General features: G+C 36.6%; 2 protein-coding genes across 2 annotated transcripts in view; both read right to left on the bottom strand.

Moving 5' to 3' along the window:
- Positions 1-12,333, bottom strand: part of Centrocortin (cerebellar degeneration-related protein 2-like) — a 69,955-nt gene extending 57,622 nt beyond the window's left edge. The window contains exon 1 of the mRNA XM_076771334.1: positions 11,785-12,333. Coding sequence (XP_076627449.1) covers positions 11,785-11,860 — 76 coding nt within the window. The 5' untranslated portion in view covers positions 11,861-12,333. The remainder of the gene's footprint in view (positions 1-11,784) is intronic.
- Positions 12,334-12,581: 248 nt separating this feature from the next.
- Prp31 (pre-mRNA processing factor 31) lies at positions 12,582-15,298 on the bottom strand. The gene is made up of 8 exons (XM_076771336.1): positions 14,884-15,298; positions 14,482-14,679; positions 14,199-14,403; positions 13,946-14,115; positions 13,704-13,861; positions 13,340-13,630; positions 13,043-13,267; positions 12,582-12,869 (listed from the first exon to the last, which is right to left on the bottom strand). Exons 1-8 carry the CDS (start codon positions 14,999-15,001, stop codon positions 12,765-12,767), a joined length of 1,470 nt encoding a protein of 489 aa, XP_076627451.1. The 5' UTR covers positions 15,002-15,298; the 3' UTR covers positions 12,582-12,764.
- Positions 15,299-15,351: the final 53 nt, after the last annotated feature.

The raw sequence follows: 15,351 nt of genomic DNA, 5'->3' as shown, positions 1-15,351 counted from the left end.
TTGGAGTATTTTTATAGATAATTCACGCTTCGTTATATCGCGTGAAACGAATTTGTCGAAAGAATCGTTAGAATAAACGAACGACGATCGCTGCAAATTATTCCCCCGCGTTTACAGAGAGAAACCGAAGGCTTTTCACCCACTTAAAATTATTAATAGTCGCTCGACGCTATCAGAATCGGAGATTTTTCCGCGGAGCCACGGGTATTTATTACGATGAGCTATCGAGTGTTAAAACTTAAAACGTAATGGAAGTGGAAAGTGCAAGTCGTATTGCTGTCATTAATTTCCTGACGGTTAACGATGACAAGCAGATTTTCAAAATCACACCGTTAGAAGTAATCCGCGATGGTACTTGCTTTTAATTACTCTGCGTACAGTAGGCCACGAAAGTATTCGAACGCTTTCGAACGTTTTACTGCTGCGAATTTGCATGCGTGATCCCGATCTTATCCTCGAAATACTATATCGATCGATTATTTACGATTGTTATCTACTGCAAAATATTTATAGTATTCTGTTTATAGTTTTTGTTTAATTTTCTTTTTATTTCTTGTAATTAACTTTGTATTTCACATTCCTATATTCTACACTTCCCTTTTGAGGGGATGAGCTTTATTTATTATTTTATTTTAAGAATGTATCACGGTGAATAAAATGAAATCAAAATTACAAGTTTCTATCGATCACGCAAGAGTAACGTAGTACAGCACAGAGTGAAATTAGGCTACTATAATAATTTGGACTTTCAAAGAAGTCAATGTACTGTGATGGGCGGGTGGCCACGCTTATGAATCGTTCTACCAAAGCTGTGCGTAATTAGATGCATTTGCCTTTCTCCTTGGCGTGAAAAGAAACACGCTTAAACGATATTTGCCAATTGCGTGTGCTTTTGTAATAAACTCGATTGGAAGATGAAATCATTGACATTGGAAAAGCGGGTTAAGTTATTCTCATTATCTACGAGTTTATATTTCAAATGTATGTATTACCAAAATCACTCCAGCTTCTCGAGGATGTTGATTTTTCTCTGTCAAGTGTACTCACGAGAGATACTTTACATATAATATAACGTAAGTTGTTTAGAAATTTCCTCCCATTATCTTCTTGACACAATTTCTGACAACATTTTACGAGCTTCTAATTTAGAGGTTCACCGTCGAACAATTTTCGTTTTTTATTGTTTTTGTCTTCTGTGATCGTTAAGATAAGCTTCTCTAAATCACCTGTTTATTATTTCCGTCCTTTTTGCACCATTCGAAGATTCCAATTACGCGTGACGTCAAGTAGAAATCATTGAACGAGCTGAAAATTATTTTCAAGCGTTGCCAAACACGTACTACAAGACTCTTCTGTGAGAACTTCCTGTATAGCGTTGTCTATGAAACCGGTATTTTATATGTTTCAAGATAATAGTGTTCCTATTATATCAATTAATAAAACTAAAACAATTACCTACTGTTTAATTTGCGTTATAAAAATTGGTAAATATATCAAATAACATTTTAAATAATCGATTTACTTTTACAAAGGACCAAAATATAAATCGTAAGTTTAATCGCGGAAATAATTTACCAACTTAAATAACATTCGTCGTTTCAATGGTTGGGTCTAATTTAATTAATGAAGATAGACTCGGAGGAAAGTCGTATAGCGAAATCTGTCTAGACTTAATTGGAAACCAATTATCCATAGTGTATCGTGCATCAAACGATGTTATTTGTACGCAATTCTCACAGAAGACTGTTTTACGTTCGTGCAGGTTATTTGAAAATAGGAACAATACAATACACAATAATGTGAAAACTACGATTAGAAAATTTAAAACAAACTTCACTTTTTGTTATTGCAATGGAATTATCATTTTTTCAAAATTAATGTTTTGTTATCCGAACGGTTCCCTTGTTGAATTAACGGAGGTTTGATTAAATTCATAGTATCGTTGCAGCGCGTTTCATTACGAGGCGAAAATAATGTCGCGTATCTTTTGATCATTCGGAACGAACTATCGTCGGTTGTTCGTCGATTTTGTGCATCATTAGCACGCGAAACACAAACAAGAAAAGCACCAGTAGCTCACGACCGCCAATTTCTTTTCCAATTAACGACAGCCCCGAGGAAATCACGAGCGGCTACGCATTGGTCACCGGTTGCGCGTGGATCGATCGTGTAGATCGACTCGAGGTATCGATTCAAAGGAGAGAGCGACTCACAGTGCCCAGAGTGTAATTGAATAAATATCTAACGCTACCTCGATCGAATTGCGAGTATTGGTTGCAATCAAGTACACCGATGTGTGTCACACGTGCACGCCTAGGGGCAACGTTGCTCGCTCTAAATCTGTTAATGTAAATAAAAACGAGACGCACGGTTCGTTAAAATTTCGACGTAACGCGTAACACTTTTAATTACATAACGGAATAGATCCAACAGGGTGGTCCCGTACGGTTTTTTTCATCGTTTTTAATATTGTTCTTATTGTTTATATTGTCGGTGTATCGCGGAGATTTCGAAATTTTACTTTACACTCTGCTTTCGATTAATTGCTGGCGCGTTTGCCCTAGTAAAATTGGAAATCAAAGTACGTTTGCGCCACCGACAGAAACGGTGTATCGAAGCAATGAAAATGCCCGTGGAAAATATGCAAAGTGTGTTGAAATTCGTACAGATAATGCGATCGTGCAAGTATCGAAACCAGAAATGGCAAAAGAAAGACTTTTCAAACTTTGTTGAAAATAAAACTATCTGTCGTCGATATTACGGAATAGTAACGTAAGAAGTACATAGAATAAATGCAAAAAAGCCACAAAATAGTAGAAATTCTGACACGTCTACTCGATACCATGTTTCCCGATAAGGTTGACGTGATTTAGTAGAAACTTCGTATACGCGTGAAGTAGACGTCTCTTAATCCTGAAACCCCGATAAACAAGATATCTTAAAAGTAATTTATTTTTCAGAGTACAATTTATTTTTAATTAACAGAAATACTACTTATTTAAATTTAATAAAAATATTACGTATTTAAATTTGGTTGATAAAAATGACTGTCTAATCCAAGGGGACACGAATGAAAATGTGGACTATGTTTGTTCCTATTAATTGGTCATCTATTTGTAATATTGATCAACTAAATTTACAACGGTTGCAATATATTATTTTTCGTATAATTTTACAACTGGCTCGCAGTCTGTGTTTAAGGGTAGCGCCATCGAAAAAGTTTGGAATCGCTGTTGTAAGTCGTTACGCGGACGTTCCACTTTTCCACGAAGCTCGGCGGCCGTGTGATAAATCTGTGGCAGCTGTAATTCGAGTCCTTTATAGTTGCGCGGCGTGTCTATAATTGGCAGCTTTTACAATTTGTAATTGGCAGTCGGTTGAAAGGCTGGAACGCGATCGAGTTTCGATGCACCACCGATGTCGCGGGAACAGTAACGTGAGAGTGTTACCTCGCAGTTCGATCAAAATGTGCACACGATTGGTACTTTCTAATCAGCGAACATCGCCTTTTACGATTCGTATTGCTGGAACATTGTTCCATGGAAGCTGATCCTCAGCTTTCGAAAGCATCGTTCCACTTAAAAAGGTTGCGCCGCGATACGAGCGACACTTCCTGCTACAAAACCCGAGATAAACAGTTTTCCGGGGGAGGGACTTTCGATTCGTAACACGCTCCATCCTATAGCAGGACCAAACGGACCAGTTGCATCCCGCAAATCGTTGTTAGAAGCTCGAAAAATTTGTTAAAAGATTAAAATGACTTGGATTTGCATTTTAAAGAAAGAAGAGCAAAGAGCACAGAGCAAGCAAGAAAGAAACGAATCGTTCCCAAATTTGACAAACCTTAGTTTGCGATACGGAGAAACTGTCCGCGTAGAATCGTACTTCCTGTTTGGCTTCGAGACACTGTCCTTTCATTTTGTAACGCCATGTACGCGGACAGCGCCGTAGGAAAACATTTTTCGATCGTCCGAGAACAATTGAATGAATATCTTGTCTAAATAATAGATTCTCTCGGTTTGTACGGCACTGGTACGTACCTAACGTTACACGAATCTCTTTCATTGTTCGATGTAATTATATCGATGCGTTACGCATACTACATACTCATACACTGTAAACAGAAAGCAGAGAAAGCCATAGCCGTTCCGTTTTTCCTTACGATTTCCTACTCTCCTACATTTTATACAAACTGTACGCGCGCACGGTGTTATATACGTGTAATGCTTTATGCCACGAGTGATCTTAAACGAGCATTTTTTCGTAATTGCATAAGGCTGCGCGAAATGGACGGTAAGCGACGCGCGCGTAGAAAGAACTAGGTCTGTCGGGTTACACGTTACGAAGCATTTAATATAACGGCACGGATTCAGTTACTCCCACTCTTACGAAAAAGCCTTACAACAATTTTTCAATCGATAATATTAGTATTTAAATTGTACCGTTGCGTTGAAAAAAATTATTATTCATTTTCTCGAATCAACATTCTGTATTTTCGTTTAGGAAGGAGCAACAGCCTGTCCTAGTTTCTAGAATCGACCTGTACCGTAAAATATTCAACGCGTTACTTTCGCCCCCTGTTACTTTTGTCCACGGTCTACCCTATATTATTTCATTCACATGACCGTTCGAAAGTTGTTCCACAGGAAATGTACTTTTATTTTATTTGGTCCCCTAACAAAAACAGAACGTGCACCGCTAGACTGGACTATAATAGCGTCTTAAATGCACATGTGAGTACTATTTATTTCCGTACGAAAAGAACATAAATAAAGATCAACGAAGTATAGAGGGAATCGTAGGTATAAATCACCTACTATATTGAATTATTCAACGCATTCAAAGTGCAATTTGCGTTCTTCTAATTCGAAAATTAAAATTTAGCGTATTCCGGCTGGAGATTCCGGCGTTATTCGGTAAGCTTCTACGTGGATTAATTGGAGTTGATTGCCTCTTGGGAAACCAATGTCCGTGACGACTTTATAACACGACTAATTTAATAGTTAATACTATCGAACTGGATAGCATAATCCGATCGATGATTTCCCGGGGTATCGACTTTTGAATCGCGTATCGATTGAATCCCAGAGCCCCGAGGAACAAGCATGAAATACGCAGTGAACGCGTAGGTACAACTTCTCGAGCTGATAAGAAAGAAATACTCCCGCAGACACGATGGTTTACGCGGTAACGGGATCCACCAGAGCGTGGTCGAGATAACCTGAGGTATTACGGCTTTTCTGGCTGATTAACTATGCGCGCTATAAATAATTGAAAAAGCAACAGCCGACGCGCGGCGGCGTTCCTTCAATTTGCATCGCTCAACCACCGATTATCCTCTTTCGTCTTGATTACAAATATCGAATCGATAAAAACTAATAACTTATTGTCTGGGAAAACGTCGAGTTTTGGACCTGGATCTAAAGAAATATTTCATTTTTAATGAATTTTCTATTGTAAGTTAATTTTTATTGTAAATTATAATAGTTAATGATACAATTTAAAGTGATATTCGTGATTGAATAAAAGTGAATGTGAACGACATTCAAGATCGTCCAGCTAATAAAATTTGTGATTTATTTGACGTAGCTGCAGGTACGCTAAGCGTCGCAGAACAACACTCAATGTCTAGGAAAACGGGTTAAAAGCGACGTCAGCGATGCTGTTACGCCTTTCGACTTTCCCGTAAACATTAATCAAACCGTGAACGCGGAAGACGCTTTTAAATTCAACATAACTAGCCGCGGATGCGGTAAGTTGCCGCGCACTCTTTTACGCAGATGCAAATAAGGGAGAAATTAAGAAAAATTGAAAGTGTAATGCGAAGTACATTGAGAACTGGAACAATGCTAAACGCAGTTAGTACACGGCGAGTAAGTCATCGTTACAAAATATTTCGATTTAGGAAAAATACTAAATTCCTAATTGTTACCTCGTGTTCGAAAAGTAGTTTTAATAAATACGAATATTAATTTATTGTGAGTTTATTTCTATGGAATATTATGACACTATCTATAGTACAAGACGTATAGGCAAGGAAAATATTGAGGGATGAAAAGGTAATTCTAGAAATTCCGAGTTTCAACTCGATAAATTTCAAATATCTCGCAAATAAAGTATCGTTTAGATAAGATACAGATTACGAATCGAGTGGAATTATTATTAATGTCACAAATGACGAAAGGAAAGGAGGAAGTGGGCCATCCGAGAAAGCAGAGGGCGTTGGAAGGGGTGGAAATGATAATGAATCCGGTTAATGTTGCGCGACTTTCGCTAATACCTGTAAATAATTCGTATCTTTAAAAAAAAATTAAATAATGTTATTTAATTGTTAAATGTTCGTACGGGAGAATGACAAAACGGTTCTTCGAAATTAATAAAGCAATGCAAAACTTTCGAACAGCCATTGTCCTCTTGTTCAAACTTTTACCGAATCTCGTACGAAGATATCTATACCTACGATCGAGGCTGCCTTTGCTCGTGGTGACTCGTTAGTGCTCGTAGGAAAACCGAAGATCGAAATTCCGGGACGATTGCATCGTGGGATAGATCGCGAATCGGTGGGGATTTCTCGAACTTGATTGGACATTATTTCCCGAACGAAAAGGGCGATGCCTTCTTCGAGACAAAATGTACGTAGAAAGGTTCCCGTTAATTAAGAGGTAACGGTTTACGATCATATTGTTCCACGAGTCGATGTATAAAGGTGGACCGAAATCGTTATTGACACTCGAATTGTACCACACAACCGTATCGATCACCGAACAATACACGATCATTTCGAAGTTCAAAATAACTGGCCTCCGTTATAAAGTCCATTGTTTCGCGTACAATCCAAATTCTACCATTACGTGTCACGCGCCAAATTTGAAAAAACCGTAGACTTTATATCACTTTCCGTTCGCGGTTAAATAACAAAAACATATTAGAAAGTCTTACAAACGTACAGGAATAAAAGCATACTCGTGATTTTAAAAAGGATCGATTCGTTTCCTGGAAAATAATTCCCAAAGGTATGTCTTGTATCGTGAAAGCGAAAATGCGAAGATAATTCTATAGTTTCAAATATTTTATATGCATTGGAAATGGATTCGTACATTATCCTGTTTAATTAACCTTGCAAATACTGTACAAAACGTGTTAGAAATAATTACAACATTAATCTCACGTCGTGATACATAGATATTCGCGTCAAGTTCGTTATCGCGAACGTAAGACATAGTATAAATTGAACGTTTAAATCTCGTAAAGTATAAGTTACACCAATATCCCCCTTATGTCATCGAAAAGAACATCGAACAAAGTATAAATGACGTAGCTTTCAATTAAACAGTTTCGCTAGTATTACTTTCTCCACTGTTATTGAATACAACGGAAGAAAAATATTCTACTTTGTTGAAATTTGTTAAAATCCATTTAGATACGTTTGAAAATCGCTGAAGAACTAAAATGTATCCAACGTTTCTGGAAAACTCTAAAATGTTATTCAGAAAAAATGGCCGAGTTGGCATTGAATAACTCGATTGCAATCTGCATTGCGACAGTGTGGTACACCACATTTCATTTGAAATTAGATATCGTTTGACAGTGAAAAAATATCGCTCCAGTATCTATCTTACGCCGGTGGCTCGAATCTACTTCCGTGCGACTTCCTTCCTTTTTCCAAAATAAATAATTAACTAAAAGATAATCACCACGGAATGATACGAAACGTTTAGAAAGCTGCAACACGGGTTTAAATATTCTGACACAGTGGGGCAGAAAGTCTGGCGACCGGGATAGGGGGTTAATTTGAAGCGCGAATCCTGTACGGTTCTCAACCTGTCGATCATTGCGTTTATCAGTCGATTCTTTTTGCCTGTGAAGATCTATTAGCGGATACCGACATCGTAAGGTGGCAAGTAACGCACGCGTTGTCTTTGCTCGAAACGCAGAGCACGAGGCTCGTGTTGAAGGTACACGAGGAACAAGATACATATGAGATAGACAAATTACCACGTACGTGTTAACAGTACGTTTAACAGCCGGGGATATTCAGATTATCATCGAGTACAGCGATTAATTTTCTCGCTTCCGATAATCGTCAGTGGGATCGATCGATCGCGCGATATCTCACGCGGTGACCACCGTTGCAGTATTTTCATCGCGAGTTAATAATTGCGAAACGCTAACCGGTTAATTGGCCTCGCCGCATTCGTAAGCGCGCCACCTACTCGGAGGTCGTGAAACTTGGCGATCGAGATAACGATCGCCGCGATGCCGGAGCATCGAGCTCGTAAAAAATGATGAGGGTTCAACAAGAGTAGAAAGCGTCTGATTTTCGTCTACGAATATCGTAGCTCAACCTCGAACCTCGTCAATCTTATTACATACCGGCGATAGGAATTCACAGTCAACCTCGTCGATCACGAACGAAGATTTAAAAGGAGAAATTGATGTTACGGTCGACCAGAGAGAACGATCAATTTTATCCCGGTTAAAATCTATATGATACGTATAGTTACTCGTATTCGCTATAAATGAAAAGAAACTTGTTTCTCACGAATTGAATTTTTCAAATCGATATACGTTGTTTAAAAAACGATACGAGAGACTTCTTTTCTCACTCGTTCTGCTTTTCTTCGGTAATCGACTACGACCGTCGGCAGAAGACAAAGGCGACTTCGAGGCTCAAGGAAACACCAAAAATAATTTATTTAGAACTCAGGTTCTATTTAATGTGTAATTTGAAACACGAGACAGAAGAGGGAACCTAAATTGAAAGTGGTATCGGGGCGCCTGTAACTCTATCGTCGGGCTTGTTCAGATCAATAATTTGTCAACTTCTACGGTGTCTGCAGTAAGTACAAGCTGAAACACGCGCCATTATTACAATCTCTCCTCGCTAAGCTGCTGATATGAAAGAGAAATGCAGAGGGTAACATTTTTAGAAACTTTCAAATGTCGACTTTTTAATACAATATTTTGTACACTCGTTCGAACAACGAGACAAACATTCTTTGAAAAATCTAACTGTTCAACAGATCTGTTATAATTTAAATGTAACATTCTATATTTGTCCGTTTACGGATATCATGCGAAACTTTCAAGGTCTACAAATTGTTTTATTTAATTAATATTTACAGCATTAAGATATCACAGAGGCGCAGACGCAATTCTTACAAGAGCGCAGTTTCTAATTACAACCCGAGGCGATCCGAGAATCCAAAGATCCAAGCACACAGAAATTAATCACGGATGATCGCGAACGCGTCTTCTAACAGCGAAAGAACGATCAATCTTGCGTCGAGCGAGAAGACTCACCTTGTAGAGGAAACGAAGTCTCTTTGGTAAAACTCCCTTATGAAAGATCGAGATCACGTGCACGTTTCGCGAATAGGAAAGCATTAAAACGTGGACAACTGTACGAGTTTATCGATCAACGGATCAAATTTTATCGGTAAATGCGCGAAACATATTTTTAAATAAAAGCTAGAAATAGAAAAGAAAATATATCACAATAATCAAATAAAAATTTCACTACTCGATAGTATAAATATATTTATTCGAATAATAGTCATCTATTATTGGAATAAAATCTCGGGAACCGTAAAACACGTTACTATAATCAAATAAGGAAACCATTTAGGATTGAGAGCGTATCAATATACATACGTATAGTTGACGCGTGCACGCGAAATTCCACTTGTTACATAACTAACAAACTCTCGTGTCCGTTGATTCTTTTTCCCGTGCAATTTTACTTCAGAAACGTTTCACGGACTGCTGCCTGATAAATGCATCCTTAAAACCGCCTTGAGGGGATATATCGATTGTAGAATAAGATAATACGAAACGAGTGAAACTGTTGCTTTCCACGGAAATTGAATTCCTGATATTTCTGAAGTTTAACACAATAACCGCTCGAGCGTTTACCTTGACATAACTTTTAGCCCACGTTTTATTTATACCCCGATAAACGAGTTTCCCAATTCGTTCTTAATTTAATTTAACATCAGAGATTAATTAACTGCCTAACGTTTTACGGTAATACTCGAGACCTTTTAACCTTATGAAAACGATCCATGTAAAATTTTTATAAAATTCTAAAATCAACTTTTGCGTATTGAAGCTGACCCAAAATTAAGGGCTCAAACATTTACATTAAATAAGCTATGTTTGTTCAGAGAACATATGCTATAACGTATACATATACTTGTACTTTGATACTTTTCTAGCTAGTATCACTCTATGGAACTAATTTTCGATGTAAATGTTAGAACTGATTAATGCAAAGAGTTAAACTGTTCGAGAATCATGTCATTACTCAAAGTAAAGGTTCGCGGGGTTAGTCCGCTTCGGCTCTCATGACCTCGATAATATATCAAGTGTTTAGTGATGTAATCAGGAAGAATTTTTTTAAGTACTATGGGAACTGAACTCGATTTATTATTATTGTACGCTCAAACAAAATAGACAAAAATTTCGAATAACAAATAAAAGATGATGAGGTTTCATTCCGTTATTTATTCAATAAAAATTACTATCTTGATTATTAGGTGACAGAACATTTCACATGCACCGTATCGGGACACCACGGTAAGTAATGAAAAAAAAAATTACAAAAACTAATACTGATAGAACATTATATCTAAATGCAGCTTTCCACGCAAACTGATAACAGAAATTGATAAATTTATTAACGAGTCTTCCTAGTTTAATAATTTACAGAGTTGTCCCGTGCCGACGCGTGATTGGAACGCATTAGTAGATCGTCGACGAGACCTTTCTAACTTCTAAAATATGATACAAGTCATGAATACGTATCCATAAACAAACTGGTATAACCACATTGCAATCGCAATGTTGCTTAAAGATTAAATTACAAAGGTTTTGCCGACAGTCTATACTAGAAAACTGAGGAGAATATCCCTGAAAGGAATTTAGATTTAACGAATTTCGGTACTTAGAGGTTAGAATTTTTAATGATTATTTCTTAAATTTCTTTATTTGCTGATTATCGTAAAGAACAAGTAAGCAAAATTTAATCTGAAATCACAAACAGACATATTGTGAATGCGAATATGCATTTGCAGTATCTGCATATAGTATTTGATGGCGCTATCTGGTGTCAAGAATGGGAACAATATGTCTACGAACTTAGACGTTTCAGGAATTTAAAACTTTGACCATAGGTTTAATTTTATGTTTAAGCGTTGAAAGTAAAGGGTATAAAAACAGTCTATGCTTAAACTTGACAATTATTACTTTCCCGATTGTTATTAAATTAAACTTAAGATCTTTTATTTAATTTATTTTTAATTTACATAAATAGAATTATGCTGATGCCAACGTTATTAGAAACACAAACAGAAATTCAATTAATAATAACGGCCTTCGTGCTAACCCTGCTGCGACCTCTCTCGCGAAACAGATTATTTACGACTTATTACCATAATACGTTACGGCTAATACGAGTATACACTCGTCGAAGTAATATTATAACCATACATTATTTAATACATTTTAGCGGATTATATGTACACACTGTGTTGTACGATACATCTAATTATAACACGAAAAGATTTACACGTCTCGCGTGCTTCGTACGTATCGAGAAACCACCTGTTCGTATAAGGGATCGTTCACCGCGAGAGCAAAGAAACTCTTTCGATGTTTTTCCTTTTATCAAACTAATATTCTTACTCCCGATACTTAGCAAAAGGAATTTTCAAATTTTAATTTTGCTTACTCTGAATTACTGTATCGAGCAGACGTATGTATATTGAAAAAGAAAAGACTCACCAGAATGTGTCCAATACTCGGTAGAATTCTGACATAACACCGACCAGTCGTTTTTTAAGTCCTTAAAAGACGCCATGTCGATTGTTAGGACCCGTTCCTTCGACACCGGTTAGTCCGTTGACTCCACAAGGAAGAAATCAAGATTTCCACCTTGTCACAACAAGGTTGTGTTGTACTTTCTGCGCCACATCCGAAACACAACCACACTTCCCGGTTAACGTTGAACGGAACACACGATTGACACGAAACTTCACACAACATACGCGAGCAACGTTCCGAGAATAGATGAGAAATAAAGTCAGAACACGGACGAACACTCAAAGCAGTCAACGATTACCTTACGACACCCAGTTCTGGTTTGCTGTCCTTTCCATCCTTGTCCTTTCTTTTACCTATACAACAGTATCTCCCGCTCTTTTACGAGTCTGACATGTGTACAGCTATCCTTGTTTCTCTACTTTCATTTCCCGCCAATATGTATCACTTTTCATCATAGGTCGATATCGTCTACACTTACATTTGCTTATTATGGATGAACGTATCACAATCTAGTTATCATTTAAACGAGCCATTTTAAACTAATTACGTTGTAACAACTAGTTCGAGAGAATTTAAAATGTTTGTCAACCGAATATGTTACGACACTACGGATGCTCAACGTTTAATTCTTTTCTAACCAAGTTTCCATTCTTAACGGAAACTCGCAATCGATTTACGATCGATACTATCAAAATAATCGAATGCAGAGAATAAAAATTTTTCTTTCCTTTGGATCTCAAGTAAGTAAACGACTTTATCGTTAGTTTAAAAGTATATTTTTCGAAAGTTTCAATTAGTTGTATACGCTTATATTGGCATTATTGTTTTACATTGTTATTAATGACATAACGAATATCGATCTACTTGATTTATACTATAAAATATGTAAAATTAAATTCGTGTAATAATTAATATTCGATAGTGTGAATTATTTAGTCTCTTTAAATTTTTTTTACTTTCAAAAAACCAGCTGTATTTGAAAAATATTTCGCGTTAGCTTCATTTATTTTTTTTTCTGCTGCTTGCGGATTTACAATTTCCAACCCCTATAAACGAATACATTTATTTTAATTTCGAAAGTTCTATCTTGGATTCAGGAACTTGATAACTTTTATTAATGATGCTATCGTTAGAATTAAAAACTATTAATGATATTAACAAATATTCCCAAGTATCGATTAAAACTGGCACTCTGTATATATTATTAATATTACTTTACCTGTAGTGGAGTAAATGCGACACTAGATGCTGTACCAGAAACTTGTTTTTTGACTGTTGTACTACCACCCCATTGCTGTTGCTTTTGTAAATTTTTCTGAAGCGTTTTCGATATCCGTACTTTTGTTTTTTCATCGATTTGAGGTAATCTAATACGACCTGTTCCCGCCTTACCAATTGTGCCACGCGTATAACCTAAATCTTCTTGATAGGCATCGTTTTCAATCTAAGTATACAAATAGATAAATGAATAAAATAATAGTATAAATAGTACAAAATACAAAATCGAGAAACTTACATCAGCAAAATTCATTCTATTCGCGTGTTTTCTGAATTCAGTAATTGCATAACGTTCTTTCATTTTTCTAACACGTTTGCCACCTCGCTTCTTACGACCTGGATCAATAGGTTTTGGTAAAGGTTTCACAAATTTTACAGGCGGTGGTTCTTGTAGCTTATCTAATTTTTTCTCAATTTCTTCGCGAAGCATTTGACCAATATGGCCATCCGTACTTTCGTGACAAGCATCTACTCGGGCAGCTAACATACTTTTGGCCCCTACGAGTCTCGCTGCTTTTCTTCGTAAATCCTAAAGCGACGAACGAGAAACAATAATGAAACGATACTACACTTAGAAGACATGTTATTATAGATCAACTTACAGGCGGAGTATCTTGTACGATATCGGAATAATAAATAAAACCAGTATGAGGTAAAGTCGCTACTTGTGAAAATCCGGACAGCGTAGCTTTTTGAGATCCTAAAACTAGAACATTGCAAGCTGGCATCTTCGAAAGTTTTGTCAAACCTCCAGCAACACCTAGGATGCAAATGTACAATATATGTATAATAAACTAAGTCACCGAATTTTCAAGTTTTAAAGAAAGTATATGTGAGCAAATACCCATAATTTTGGCTGCTGTTGATGCGCCGACTATTACAGATAGATTTGGAGCAATGAATGCCATTCTGCTTTCAACATATTCAAATATTTTCAGTTTGCAATTATTTAATTCTACCGCCATATCACAAGCCTCGCAAATAGCTTCTTTTTCATCTTCCGTTAATAACTGTCTAGAAATGGGATAGTTTTATTTTTAAAAATAATTTAGTTGCACATGCTTTATAAATTTTAAATTTGTTATACGATATAATACCCTTGTGTTGTTGATGCAGTAACCGAAACAACCATTATTGTTGCCTGTGTAAGAAACTGTTGTAATGTTTCATTATTCTTTGCTCTGTCTAAGTCATTTCCCAATTCCCTAACAGTCATCACATATTCTAACGGGCCGACAACTAAGGACTCCAATTCTGGGAATCTTTTAGAATATTTATCCCTAGTAAATCGATGTATGGTAGCTGGAAAATATAATGTATGTTACCTATAAATACAAAAACATTGTGCAAATGTTTAAATACATAACATTAGTTACATACTTATTTCATCGTCGATATCTACAGCCATGTTATTAGCTTCAACGATAAGCTGGTATTCTGGATCAGACTCTACAGGTCCAATAATGTCTACAGACCTTCTGAGAACTTTACTGTATTTTTCTATCAAACACATTACTCTTTTTAACTGCTCTGAATCACGCAGCTTTGCTAATTCTCTTACAGAAGCTACTTTTACTTCTGAAAGTATAATATAATGCAATATTATTGCTTTATTTTATTTTACAACAACAACAAAAAAAGCAACGAAACATTTTTTTAAGTAGGAGAATTAACTCGAGGATCCATTGATGTTTGAATCAGATTATATTATTCTTTAATTTGAATATACATCTTATAAATACATTGAATTGTTGAAAGTAAATAATATAAAAAATAATTAACCTTCTTCGATGTGTTTGGAAACCGAAGCCGGAATAAAATCTGGCTCCGGTTCTTCCATGACATGATCGGAATCATCGTTTTCCTCAAGATCTGCTAAAAGTTCATCCGCTAACGACATGATTTACTTAGAAAAAAGAGTTCGTTAAAAGTGTAAATACACTTTCAACCTCTACCGTTTGACAACTTTGACCATCTACGGCAGCGTCATCTGTGCGATGCAGCAAGTTCCGAAACTTGTATGGAAAAACTCGCGGCGTTCTCAAAAGCAAATAGTTGGGATTGGCCAGCATCGATATTTGTCACATTCACCAATCTACCGCCTCGTTGTCGCTTCTTAGAAGCACAATTGAAAAACCGGTATTTAGTAACAGAAATCGTAAGTAAAACGATACGCCGCGGGACGAGAAAGAAGAATGGAAAAATAAATGATATCCTCCCTATCTCGTAACCAAAACCGTATGATCGTTG

This window comes from Colletes latitarsis, chromosome 8 (assembly GCF_051014445.1).
Source record: "Colletes latitarsis isolate SP2378_abdomen chromosome 8, iyColLati1, whole genome shotgun sequence".
NCBI lineage: Eukaryota > Metazoa > Arthropoda > Insecta > Hymenoptera > Colletidae > Colletes > Colletes latitarsis.
The sequence above is the reverse complement of the archived record's forward strand: the minus strand, read 5'-3'. Positions and strand labels throughout refer to the sequence as shown.